The following is a 13997-nucleotide window of genomic DNA, read 5'->3' on the forward strand; positions in this document are numbered from 1 at the left end:
CACAGAAGCGGCCTGGTAAAATGTATCTAAGGTCTGCCATTGCAGAACCTGCGTGCAGTCTGGTACTGACATGCTGACTGGGCAAGTGCCCACACTTGCCATTCCCTAAAACCTTCCCTTAACTTCATATTAGTCACCCCTATGGTAGGCCCAAGGGCAGGGTGCATTTTAAGCATAAGGTAGGACAAGCCCTGATGTGTGTGGCATGTCCTAATAGTGAATTATAGCCATTTTCGTTTTTCACTATTGTAAGGCTACCCTGTTCTCATAGGCTAGAATGGGCTGTTAAGATTGTTACATCCTATGATCCTAACAGGCCCAAGGAACATGGTAGAAAATCGAGCTTAGTATGCCTGAACTCAGAATAATAAGGTACACCTTTTAGTGAGGTTTATTTTAATATTCCGCGTTTGCAAATGCCGATTTTAGAAAGCTGGCCTTTGCTTGCCTATCCATTTCAGCCCGCCTTTGCGTGATGTGTATCTGCTGTCTGGCTTGCGTGAGTGATAGGCCTGGGGAAACCCAGATGGGCAGGGCTAGGTAGCCTGGTGGTGAATAGGACGATTGACAGGTAGATGGGTGGGAGGAGTGCACCTGGACTCTGAATAGGACTGTGCTCTGCCACCACAATGCCGGCTCCGCCCGCTGTGGAGCGTCTGAGGACTTTGCCCTGCACCCTGAATGAAGAAGCCTGCATCGCGTAAACAAAGTGCTCCAGAACTGGACTGAACTAGGCAAGGGCCCCCCTGGCCTGGGAGAACAAAAGAAATGTAGTATAAATGTAGGAGCCCTGCTCCTAAGAAATCAGATCCTGCTACAAGACGAACCTCTGCCTGAGGAGAAGGAACCGGGAAAGCTGTGGGAAGAATACTGTCCCTGACCTGGGGGATTGGCCTGCAGTGGTTGCCCTGCTGCTAAAGGAGAGGAGAAAGATTGCTGATAAACTTTGCTTCAACTTGTGCTGTTTAAGATCTCCAAGGGCTTGTGCTGAGCTTGCCCCCTGAACGAAGTCCCAGGACCAGTGGACTTCACCGCCGTGTGAGAGTGCAGAAAAACGGACCGTTTTCCCTGTAATCTGGAAGAGAACTGCTGCGTGCGCTTCCCGACCGAAGCGTACTTCTCCTGAAGCTTGCACCCACCGTCCGGCCCGAACAACGTGATTGTGGCCCCTCTACGAGCCGTAGCTCCACCGCAAAGGAGGGTCTCACCCAGCCTGAGCACCGTAACGGAAGGACTGTGACCGTACTGCTTTACCCCCCTACGAACCACATTGCCTGCGTACGCGCCTTCCCTCTGCTTTGGGGAAAGCCGCGGCGCATGTGGTGATCCCGTGCGTCTCCCCTGAGCGTACGAGTGTTTGTGCCCCGCAGCGTCATCTTCAGTTTACCCATCAGCGGCACCGCGCGAACGCCGCAACCCGCTGGAAAGTGCCCCCGGATGCCCGTCCCCTGAGCCTGCACGCCCAAGGTCGCCGAGTACCGTAGTACGCATCGCCAGGACGACCCCGCATCAGAGATCGCACTGAATGCCGTACAGCCTTCACGCCGACTTCCACAAGATAAAGGTACTATGCCCGATCGCACCTTGAGGTTCACGCTCCCCCTTGGAGCAGCCGCCTAGCGAGTGAGACCCGTTCCCCCAACAGAACCGGGAACGAAGTGCACGGACCTTGTAACAATACGCTGAACTAAGAACTCTTTTTGCCAAGTAATATTGTGGGCCCGTTTTACACGTTATTGGGTCTTGCGATAATTCTGAAATCTATAAACAAAGAATATTTTTTGATACACCCAGTGTGGAGTCCATTTGTGGGGGTAACATTGGATTGTTGTATGTGATCACAAATGCTTAACCATTACGCCTAAGTTAACGCCTTGTCTGCTCGTGCCAAGCTACCTAGAGGGTGAGCGGGGGTGATTATTAGAGTGTAACCCCTTACCCTGACTGGAAGAAGGACCCCCTGGTTGTCGCAGGTACTCACCTGTGCCACCCGGGGAATCCGGATTCTAACAGGTACCTTTGTAAGAGCAAGAAGGACTGCCTGGTCCGTAATGTTAAGAATCAGTGGAATCAAGATAATGACATAAAAGAGATAAAAAGCAGAATAAACATTATTTTAAATCTCTCCGTGTTGCAATTTATGAATGTAATCTAAATATGCATGATTAGGTCAGTGATAATTGAAGTATCTAACACTACTCTCCATTTTGATATGTAAGAACCTCACTAATTTTTAGGTCGAGCCTGGGCAGCACATGCGCTGCTCTGCGAGGCATGTTGTATTCAGTCTTAGGCTTTCAAAATGCCCAGCGCTTTAGTTTAGTTGGTTGGCCTGCCTTTCACAATTCCTTTACTGTGGTTGGTTAATAGTGTACATCTGTCCTGCCTTTGAGTGCTTGGTTCCCTCGCAGCAGACATCACTGATGTTTCTCTTTTGTTGGACAGCTCTGGCCATCTGTTGTCTCCTCGCTCACCCCCCCGGACGCGTCGTTGAAGCTGCCATTTCAAATTTTGACAGTAATGCATTTTATTTGGTTTTTGCGTTAAGTTTGGATAAGCCACAAGGTTTAAGTGTGCTGTTATGTTATGTTAAACAGACTTTTTTAGCGCACGTCTACCATTAGGTGTCTTGGCGTTTGCTGAACATAAACATGCTGAGCCGGGAGTTACTAATTGTTAAATACCCATGTCTTTAGTTCCTTTCTGAAAGTGAAGTGGGTGGATATGAACCTAAGATGTGGTCGAAGAGAGTTCCAAAGCCTGGCTGTGCTGTTGTTAAAGCTCCTTCCTCCCCAGTTCACTTTTCTGAAATCGTGACACGCTATCCCCCTTTTCCGACTATCATGCATTTTTTAAGACTTTCAGGTAAACTTTGATCAGACACTGCGTGCATTGTGACATGCTTTTATGCTTCCCCGACTGTAATTTATTTTCAAGCGCTTCACTTTGCACTTTTTAAAACTTCACTGACCATAATGCATTTTAATTTGTGGTTGCATTAACTTCTGACTGTAATGCTTTTTGAAACGCTTCAGTTTAAAAAATTTTCACATGTCAACGACCATAATGCAATACAAAGCAAGGAATATTCTACTTACCAGTATGCATCTGTTCTTGGCATGTAGAGCTGCAGATCTATACACTGTGCATAGATCGCCATCTGGTGTTGGGCCCGGATGTTTGCAGTTTGTTTTTCTTCTTGGACAATCTTTGGAAGTCACGAGTTCGGTGACTCCTCCTTCGGTCCGTACTGCGCATGGGCTTCGGCTCCATCCTCAGATTGTTTTTCGCCAGCAGGGAAAAGATGGAGCGTAGTGATAATAGTAAAGAAACCCATGTGTGTTATATCTAAATAAGATAGACTGGAACGGATACAGGTAGCCGGGGAGGCGGGTGGGCGTGTATAGATCTGCAGCTCTACATGCCAAGAACAGATGCATACTGGTAAGTAGCATATTCCGTTTGAGGCATATGAGCTGCAGATTATACACTGTGCATAGATTATATAGCAGTACCCAACCCTAGCGGCGACCACCGGTATTCGTTGCAGTGGTTTGAAACAGTGTCTTTAGTACAGCCTGGCCCACACTAGCTTGTTGTTTGGAGTGCACGTCTACACAGTAATGTTTTGTGAAGGTGTGCGGTGTTGACCATGTGGCTGCTTTGCAGATGTCATCTAAGGGTATGTTCCCTAGAAAAGCCATAGAAGCCCCTATCTTTCTTGTAGAGTGGGCTTTAGGTGGAACAGATAATGTTCTTTTCGCTTTGTGATAGCAAATTTGTATGCACTTTACAATCCACCTAGCTATCCCTGATTTTGAGATGGGGTTGCCTTTATGCGGTGGAGAGAAGGAGACAAACAACTGTTTAGTCTTTCAGAAAGGTTGCGTTCTTTGTATGTAGTAAAGTAAAGCCCTTTTCACATCAAGTGTATGTAGAGCCCTTTCCGCAACAGATTGAGGTTGCGAGAAAAAAAACGGTAATTCCACCGATTGATTGAGATGGAAGGGGGAAATGACCTTAGGCAGAAATTTTGGATTTGTGCGAAGTATCACCTTGCTGTGATGTATCTGTAGAAAGGGTTCTTGTATATTGAACGCTTGTATTTCACTAACCCTTCTAAGGGAAGTGATAGCTACGAGGAAAGCTGTCTTCCAAGTAAGGAATTGTAGCTCGCATTTATGCATTGGTTCGAAAGGCGGACCCATTAGCCTTGTAAGAACTAAATTTAGATTCCACACTGGTGAGGGTGGTGCCCTGGGTGGAATTACTCTTTTAAGGCCTTCCATGAAGGCTTTAATAGCAGGCCCTCTAAAAAGTGATAAATGCTGTCTGTTTTGCAGGTAAGCAGCAATTGCTGCTAGGTGTAGACGGATGGATGAATATGCCAGGTTACACCTTTGAAGATGGAGCAGGTAGCATATGATGTGCTGTATGGATACATCTAAAGGGTTGATTGTATTGTTACGGCAGTAAACAACAAATCTCTTCCACTTTGCGGCATAGCATGCTCGAGTGGTAGGACGTCTGGCTTCCCTGATAATGTTCATGCAATCAGGGGGAAGGTTAAGGTATCCAAATTCTAAGATTTCAGGAGCCAGATCGCAAGGTTGAGCTGAGCTGGGTCCGGGTGCCTGATTTCTCCATGGTTCTGGGTTAGGAGGCATGGGGACAGGTGCAGTTTTTGATGTGGTACCACTGAGAGCTGTAGTAGTGTGGTGTATCACGGCTGCCTGGCCCATGTTGGAGCTACCAGAATGAGTGTGAGGAAGTGCTGTTGTAGCTTCCTTACCACTAATGGAATTAGCGGGAGAGGTGGAAAGGCGTATGCAAATTTGCCTGACCAGTTCATCCATATCGCATTGCCTTTGGACAATGGGTGTGGGTATCTGGCGGCGAAGCTTGGGCATTTTTTGTTTTCGTGGGTGGCGAAGAGGTCTATCTGAGGATGCCCCCACTTGTGAAAGAATGGGTGAAGAACTTGTGAATGCAGTTCCCATTCGTGCATTTGCTGCGTTTGTCTGCTGAGCAGATCTGCCATGGTGTTTTGTATACCTGGGACATGTTGTGCCAGGAGAAAGATCTTTTGTGGGATTGCCCATCTCCATATGCTCTGTGCTAACCGAGAGAGCTGGGGAGAGTGTGTCCCCCCCCTGTTTTTGAATATAATACATTGCAGTCATATTGTCTGTGCGAATGAGGACTGCTTTGGCTGAGATTTGTTTCTGAAACGATTTCAGGGCTAGAAAGATCGCCAATAACTCCAGATGGTTGATGTGGAGTAACCTTTGTTGTGGCGTCCATACACCTTGCACTGTGAGGTGTAATAGGTGCGCTCCCCAGCCGGAGAGCGATGCGTCCGTCGTTAGAATCACCTGAGGAACCGGGTCCAGGAACGGTCGCCCTTTGGAAAGGTTTGTGGTGTTCCACCACTGCAGAGAGCGATGGGTGCGACCATCCACCAACACCAGATCCATCAGCTGTCCCTGGGCCTGGTTCCACTGGCGTGCTAGGCACTCTTGGAGTGCACGCATGTGGAGTCTTGCATGAGGCACTATGAAGATGCAAGATGCCATCATTCCTATTAGCTTCATAAACACTCTTGCTGGGAGAGAGTGCTGAAGAATGAATCTTTGGCGCAAGGCTTGTATGCTTGCGATTCTGGCTGAATTGGGATAGGCTATCGCTTTTGAGGTGTCTATAGTGGCACCGAGGTATTGCTTTGTGTGAGACGGTATCAGCTGGGACTTTTGGTGGTTCACCGTGAAGCCTAGCTGGTGGAGTAGTTGGATGGTAGTGTTTGTATGTTGCACACACTGGTTGTAGGACGCGGCTTTTATTAGCCAGTCGTCCAAGTAAGGGAAGACGTGAATGTGTTGTCTTCTGAGGTGTGCCGCCACTACTGCTAGGCATTTGGTAAACACTCTTGGTGCGGTTGTGACCCCGAAGGGGAGAACCTTGAACTGATAATGTTGGCCGTCCACCACAAATCTGAGGTACTTTCTGTGAGAAGGGTGTATTGGAATATGAAAGTATGCGTCTTTCAAGTCCAGTGTAGTGAGAAAGTCGTCCTGGCAGAGGAGTGGGAGAACTTGTTGGAGAGTTACCATGTGAAAATGGTCTGAATGGATGTATGCATTTAGAGGCCGGAGGTCTAGAATGGGCCGTAGGGTCTCGTCTCTCTTTGGTATCAGAAAGTACAGAGAGTAGACCCCTAAATTTTGCTGATTGATGGGGACCTGCTCTATAGCTTGTTTTTGCAGGAGGGAGATTACCTCTTGTTTCAGCAGTGTGGTATGTTCTTGTGACATTGCACGGTGCCTGGGTGGAATATTTGAGGGGGGTAGATGTTAGTTCGAGACAGTACCCTGACCGAATAATTTGGGTCACCCATTTGTCTGATGTTATGGTCTCCCAGGTTTGAAAAAAGTCTTGTAGTCTGCCCCCGACCGGAGTGGAATGGTCTGGGGGGAGCGGGGGAAAGTCATTGTGTGGGCGCTGTGGCAGAACGGGCGGTGTTGGTTTTGCCCCTGCCTTTATTATTGTTCCCTCTATATCCACCTCTTTGATAGCCCTTTGTGAAGGTAGTCTGAGGAGGGGACTTGTAGGACGTGGAGGCGTTATCGGTAGAGTAACCCCTGCCAGTGCCTCGAAAGGAGGAACGGCAAAAGGAGCGTCTAGGAGTGTGGGATTGTAATGCTCCCATAGACTTCGCCGTATCTGTATCCTTCTTCATTTTTTCCAGGGCTTCGTCTACTTTTGGGCCAAATAAGTGTTGTTGGTCAAAAGGGTGGTTCAATATAGATGCTTGGACCTCCGGCTTAAAGCCTGAGATTCTGAGCCAAGCGTGGCGGCGAAGCAGAACACTGGTGTTTATAGCCCTGGAAGCTGTGTCTGCTGCGTCAAGGGCACATTTAATAGAGGTGTTGGTAATAATCTTTCCCTCTTGTATCAGTTCATGAGCCTTATTTTTATATTTCTCTAGGAGATGTTGCATGAGAGCCTCCAGCTCATCATAGTGCGCTCTGTCGTACCGCGCCAGCAGCGCTTGCGTGTTGGCGATGCGCCACAAATTGGCAGCTTGTGAGGCAGTGCGTTTGCCTGACGCATCTAAGATCTTGGACTCCTTATCGGGTGGTGAAGCCTCACCCGATGACTGAGAATTGGATCGCTTCCTAGCTGTGGATACCACTAATGAGTCTAGGGGTGCAGGTCCTTTAATATAGGCAGGGTCTGTGGGGGCTGCCTTATATTTCTTCTCTATTCTGGGGTTTAAGACCCTAGCCCTGACGGGGTCTTTGAAAACCTCTGCCGCATGTTTGGTCACCCCTTTAAGCATGGGTAATATGGCAGTGGATTTATCTGCTATGTCAAAAGTGTCAAGTAGGAAGTCTTCCTCAACTGGATCACTGTGTAACTCCACCCCATGATAATGTGCCACCCGTTGTAACAAGTTGTGGAACCCCAGGGAGTCCTCTAGTGGAGATGGCCTGGATGGATAAAGATCAGCCTGAGGCACATCTGGGACATCTGGATTATGATAATCCTCCCATGGGTCTGGTGTGCCCGGAGGAGTGGGGTCCTGTGGGGCATCCCTTGGATCATAGTAGGGATCCCCTTGGTCATCAGGGTCTGGAGACGGGGTTGGAGAGCGATGAGGCAAGGGTGGAGAAGGTGGAAGCGGAGGTGGGGAAGGTGGAGGAGGGGAGGAGGTGGAGGCGGTGGGGAGGGCACTCTGAAAGGAGATGTGGCAGAGTCCTTCCATTTTGGCGGTGGAGGAGGAGCTGGCTTGTCTAAATGTCTTTTCTTTGAAGACAAAGTCAAATGTCCAGTCTTTGGATCCTTTGTTAAGGTCTTTTGTAGAGGATCAGGCGTGAAGAGCTCCTCCGGCACCGATTCATCTGTCGGTGCCGATGTTTTCGGGGCCGACGGCTTCTTCGGTTTATCTGTGCCATGCTTTTTCGGGGCCTCCGATTTTTTGTTCGGTGCCGAGGCAGGCTTCGGCATGGAAGCGTCAGTGCCGAGGGATTTATGTTTGGTCGGCACCGAGAGGCCAGGTTTCGACACCGATGGCTTCGGAACGGAGCTTGGCGTGGCTTTCTTCGGTGCCGAAGGGTGTTTTTCGGCGCCGCTAGCAGGCTGGCTCGAGCCCGAGCCGCCGGGAGACTTGTGATGCCTCTTCACCGGGCCCGAAGGTAGGGTGATGGAAGCGGTATGTTTGGTTTTGCCTAGGCCCGGAGGCGAAGGTGTAACCGGAGTCTCTTTCAGTATGGGCGTGGGAGTGGGAGGGTGTAGAGTACTCACGACCCTCTGCGCCGGTGTGATGTCCTCCACGTCGGAGTCGTCGGCCTCGGAAGCGCTGACGAGGTCGTCTTCCTGTTCGGTGTGCTGCTGTCCCGAAGCTCCAATGTCTTCTCCGAAGATGTCGGGTGGAGCCGAGGTCGATGAGTGCGCCATGGTGCGTCGAGCTCGTCGATCCCGAATAGTCTTTTTCGATCGAAAAGACTTGCAGGCGGGGCAGTCTCGGGCCTCTGTTCGGGAGAGAGGCAGAGGTTGCACACCTGATGTAGATCGGTGTGGGGAAATTTAGACCCACATTTTGGGCACTTCTTAAAGGGAGTCCTTTCCATCGGCCGAGACCGGAGTCGAGATAGGCCCGAAGGCCGCTGCCGATGCCTCGAATCGAGGAAGTGCCGAAGAGAGAGATAAAGAAGATGATTTTGTCTGAAGAATCTCGATGGACGAGGATTTTTCGTCGAAGGTCGAACTGGAAAGGTTCGAAGCCGGAGCACGAAGTATTACATCCGAGCCCGATGGCGGAAAAAAACAATCTGAGGATGGAGCCGAAGCCCATGCGCAGTACGGACCGAAGGAGGAGTCACCGAACTCGTGACTTCCTAAGATTGTCCAAGAAGAAAAACAAACTGCAAACATCCGGGCCCAACACCAGATGGCGATTTATGCACAGTGTATAATCTGCAGCTCATATGCCTCGAACACGAAGTTCAGTTGGGAAAGGTTTGCTATTAACACTGCATCTAGGGACCAGCACTGGGATTGCAACATGCTTTACTTCATTCAGAAGGGACAACTGGCAGCAAAGGGTCTACCTTGCAGCTTTCAGAAGGGACATCCAGCGTTGGATTGGTGACATTGCAGCCTCTTTAAAGGGACATCTTTGTACATTGAGCATGCATCTGCTCCAGTATGTTAAGCAATACTCTGTCTGCAGTGAATCTCCTGGTCTGTGGGTGTGTGCAAAAGGTATGGCTAATATGCTACATGGCTAAACACTTATAAGGTCTCAAAGGCAAACACATAGATAAAAGACATCATTTACAATGCCAGTAGCTCTAATTCTCCCAAAGTGGGACCTATTGCATTGCAAATGTTTGTTTAGTAGTGTTACCTATGCCATAGATTACTCTTACTTTCACCAACTATTGGCAATTTCTTCACTCTAGGCATCTGGGGCCCCCGCACACTAGACATTTATTGGCTATCAGTCTTGGCAGAACTAATGTTTTTGCTATCAATTCTGTACAGTGCTAGGATGTCAGGTGGATTTCACCCAAGTTTTCACTTCACTACTAACTGCTCTAGTACCTCAGTGCGGGTGAATGAGTTGCCTGGGTTATGTGCTTATGTATGCCCTGCCACAACTACAGCTCTTTCACGAAATACTGAACTGAACTAGACATTTATACAGTAGACTATTTCATTGCCAATTGTGGCTTTCAACGCCATAAACAGAGTATTTGAAAAAGGAGCTGTTCTTTGCCCTAGGAAATGAAAGGATGGACATCAAACAAAACACAAGGAAAGGAGAAGATCAGTTGCTGCTAAAATGACAGGAATCCCAAGTGAGTGGCCCAATCAGGTTCTACTCTCTCACAACCTACCCATTGTATCCATCTACATCGATAAACCAAAAAGTGAGATTAAACATTTTAAAAGTGTCAGACATTTACAAAATGCCTTGTGTCAACAACCTGAAATTATTGGAACAGTGGGTGTAGCTTTTAGCAATCCTTGTACAACTGTACAATCCTGACTCTCTGTTCAGCGAATTAAAAGCCTTTTATTGTGAGAGGGATTCTTAAATGAAAGGATGCAGCATTCATTCCACTCTCGTGCCACAGACGAAACTCACGCGTCGTACATTCGCTAGAAAGGTCTTGGGCCGCCAATCGCACGTTTATCTGCCCATATGAGATGAGAGAGCCGTCCGTTGGCCAATAATGGTCACAGAGAACCTGGAGGGCAGGTGAAAGAAGGCAGTCAGAAAAAAAGAGGACACAGCCTGGAAATCAGCACTCAGTGTGGGATCTTTGTATAGGGGGGCATTTAAAGCAAACCACGACTATTTATAAAGCAGCACTCTCAAACACCTCTTAGCGCTTTCTTTCCCTTCAAAATACACAGCTTTATATGCACATTATTAAATAAAGGCACTTTCTATGATCCTCTGACCAATAGGAGTTCTCAAGGCGTGTGGGAGGTTGTTCTATGTTAAGTATAGGCTTTCAGAAGGCTTTTGGACTGATACATTAATTGATGTGTCACATCAGAGATTGGGTGTTTCCGCTGAACCTTTAATATGATACGGGCCAATTTTTGTGGGTTCAATATTAACAGTAGCAGAAATATTGTTATTTCTATTATGATACACATACAAAAAGTAAAACCCGACTAATCAAATCAATGGTAGGACCAGCTGTGGACCATCTTTCCTTCTGTTTCCCCCCCCCTCCTCATCCTCGTCCTAAAAAAGGAAGCCTCCCCCCTTGGTATGGGAACCTTCGAAGAAAGGGCCGGAAGGGGTTGGGCCAAAAATGTATGGGATTGTTGATTGGAGTAACATGGGCTGACTGCATGATGTAGGAGTGCTTGAATGAAGAGTCTTCATGTTAAGTAAGGGATCCTGGTCCTACTAAATGACGCAGACACTGTTATAGAGCCACTTGGCAGAAACATGTTGACCAATGTGGTGCAGGTGTACTCCTTTAGCACCACACACTTGTCTTTAAACATACCCCTGATAACTGAGGAATAAATCCGTCATAGAGCTATCTGGGAAATTTTATAATCATACCTTGTGGGATCCCTCTGTCTCCACCCATGAACTGGAGATTTTGCAAGCAATTTCCTTATTTAAGAAATCCCGCTCACCATTAGAACTATTCTTGGTGAATGAGGAAGCCTGAGGATAAAGCATGACACCTGGGTAGGAGTGTGTGGGCTTACCTAACATTTTTTTTAAATGCTCAACATTGACTGACATGCAAGACATAGTACACTGTTAGGCACACCATTGACCAGTCGGGTTCTTTTTTTGTATTTGTGAGGCTTTGTTGGAGCGTGCGGGACCTGACGCCCTGATCTCTTCTAGTCCCTCCGCTCTTAATTCTCAGAGTCTGGTTTCTTGGCACTGATACATGTCCACATCTGCAGTTATTTAGGCTCCTTTTAATCTTTTTTTTACTTTCTACGTTCCCAATATGCACAGCCATTTCTAAGGATGTCAATTTCTTAATTTTTCAGCTTTTAAAAATAAATACTCCAATAGATTTTCCTGACCGTATATGTAAAATTCATAAAAATGAAAAACGTTCCCAGTCATGCATTTATGCAAACATCAGAGAAAATTTACTTTAACGAGCCTCTATGAGAAGCCAATGTATGGCTTTTTGGCACTTGAGACATGGTCTCTTTCTTTTGTCCACTTCACATTTCCCAATAGTGTAACATGTGTTTCGTCATCACCATTACAATGACCGTAGAGGCATACGTTTCATAGATACCAGAATAGATACAGTATATTTTTTCAGATGTGATGAGAAAATTAATTGTGTTCACTATGGAGCTTCTTCTGAATGCCCCTCTCACCCCCTGCGTTTCAATAAGCCTGGGTGTCTTGAGGTGCAGTTAAAAGATACTCATGGGACAACTAGAAATGAGGAATTACTGTGGGAATCAGTAATGCTGATCTAGAGTCCCCTGAGTTTCCTCATTTTATTCCTGGTTTTTCACCCAGAGACGTTGGCTACTCTAAGCAGCCGCAGTCTCAGGTGAAACAAACCTGGTCTGTCATGTCCCTGTGAACGATGTAAAGTTCCTGTTTCTGGTACCATTAGAATTTCAACAGTACTCATAATCAAAGCACATCTGCTCAAGCTGGTTCTTCATCAACAAAAGCTGCACATTGAGCCAGAACTCAGACTTTAAAAAACAAAACAAATTACACTCTTTCTGCGGCAGCAATTGTTTGGCGAACAAGTTAGGGACCAACTCCTGACAGTGATTATTTATTAGGTAAGCCACATGCTACAAAAGATCTCCGTTTTACTTTTATTTAAATGTAACTCATCCAGACATTTACCTCTTCCAGGTGTTGCAAGAGTATAGGGGTTTGTGTTTTGGAACTAACTGCTGTTATGAGAATTTAAGTGTCATCAGTGTATGATTGAAATGGTAACTTGTATTTTTAATGCTGCTCATCAGAGGTTAAAGAACGACGTGGAAGAAGCAAGGCAACAGCAGTGGAATGTAAAGGGAAGGAGACAAATGGGTCCATCTGCATGTGTCAGCTTCTCCCGATAGGAAAAGATGAGAAGGGAAATGCTACTTACCAGTATGCATCTGTTCTTGGCATGTAGAGCTGCAGATCCACACATAGTAGATCGTACTATGCTAGTGTGTGATCTGCAGCTCATATGCCTCAAACACATTTTTATGGCAGATTTGCTAACACTAATGCTTTGTGCCAGGAGCTTAATCATAATATTTTGATCCAAAATCCTGATTTCTCAAGCATTCATAACCTCTAGCAGGTTATTCACAAGATTGCAGTTCACAAAAAAGGAGAATGACACATACAATGGTCACCGTTGGAAGATTCCCTAATTCTGGGAGACACTATGGACCATGGCAATAACTTGCATTACTCAAAGTAGGACCTTAGCCCAAACCATTTCAAAATCAATTGAAAAATTTGAAAGATATGGCTTCACACACCCCCCTGGATGTCATGCTTCATCATTGGCCATCCTACCAAAAAACTTAAAGGTTATAAATCTCAGTAACAGGAAATACCCTTATTTTATTATGAGGGTGAGTGAATGATTACAAAATAGAGTGATGCCTGGGAGTCAACATCACTCCTGCATCTAGTATCTCCTTGTGTGGTCCCTCCTCATCCATATAGGCTCCCACTTATCTCACTGGTGAAGCTGATTTGCCACTATAGAATGCTGTTAAAGACATTTTACAATGCCAGAATTTTGTTCCCCCAAGTTCTATGTTTCTTCTTGTAACTCACGGTAGAAAGCACTTTTACCTTTATTTTCTGGCACTATGTAGTATTTGCAGTTGCACTTTTAAGAGTTATCTTCTCACATAAGACTTCTCCATCCCTACTTATTCTTGGTCACTTATATTTCAGTTTCATTACCATATTATCCTCGGAATATCATTTACTTAGATGAGTTTGCTTTCCAAATCTTTTAGGGCCAGTGTTAGTGCTATCCTGGAAATTGCAAGGGGGTGTTGCCAGCCCTGTTTATTAGAGAGCTATTGAGTGCCCAAATGAAAGCAAGAGTTTGAGTTTACCAGAGGCTATTCAGTGATGTTTTTTCCATCTCGTTTTTCATGGTACTGTATCTTTGATTTTAGGGATGCAAATGAAGTAGGAGTTTGCAGGTTGAAAATGATGGCTTGGTGATCTGAGCATGTCAGTGGACATGACTCCGATGGGATCTGGAAGTAGTTGTGCGTGGGGTGCTGCAGCACCCTCAAAATAACCGTGCTGGAGTTCAGAAGGTGAATGATCTATGAATGAGCTATTAGGATGTCTTCAAATTTTGTTTATGACTTGTCACATTTGCTGTGCGTTTAAACACAGAGGTTAAATATCAGGCTTCCATTGTCTTTTGACAGGCTGCTGCTTGCTTTTTTTAAATGGAGATTGTTGTTTATTTTTCCTTCTCTGGCTACAA

General features: G+C 46.4%; 1 protein-coding gene across 1 annotated transcript in view; it reads right to left on the reverse strand.

The window, feature by feature from the left end:
• The window catches only part of LOC146870662 (receptor-type tyrosine-protein phosphatase V-like), a 450224-nt gene that overhangs the window by 80715 nt on the left and 355512 nt on the right, over positions 1 to 13997 (reverse strand). The window contains 1 exon segment of the mRNA XM_085643396.1: positions 10119 to 10256. Within this exon segment, the coding sequence (XP_085499522.1) occupies positions 10119 to 10256 (138 nt within the window).

This window comes from Triturus cristatus, chromosome 1_1 (genome assembly GCF_964204655.1).
Source record: "Triturus cristatus chromosome 1_1, aTriCri1.1, whole genome shotgun sequence".
NCBI lineage: Eukaryota > Metazoa > Chordata > Amphibia > Caudata > Salamandridae > Triturus > Triturus cristatus.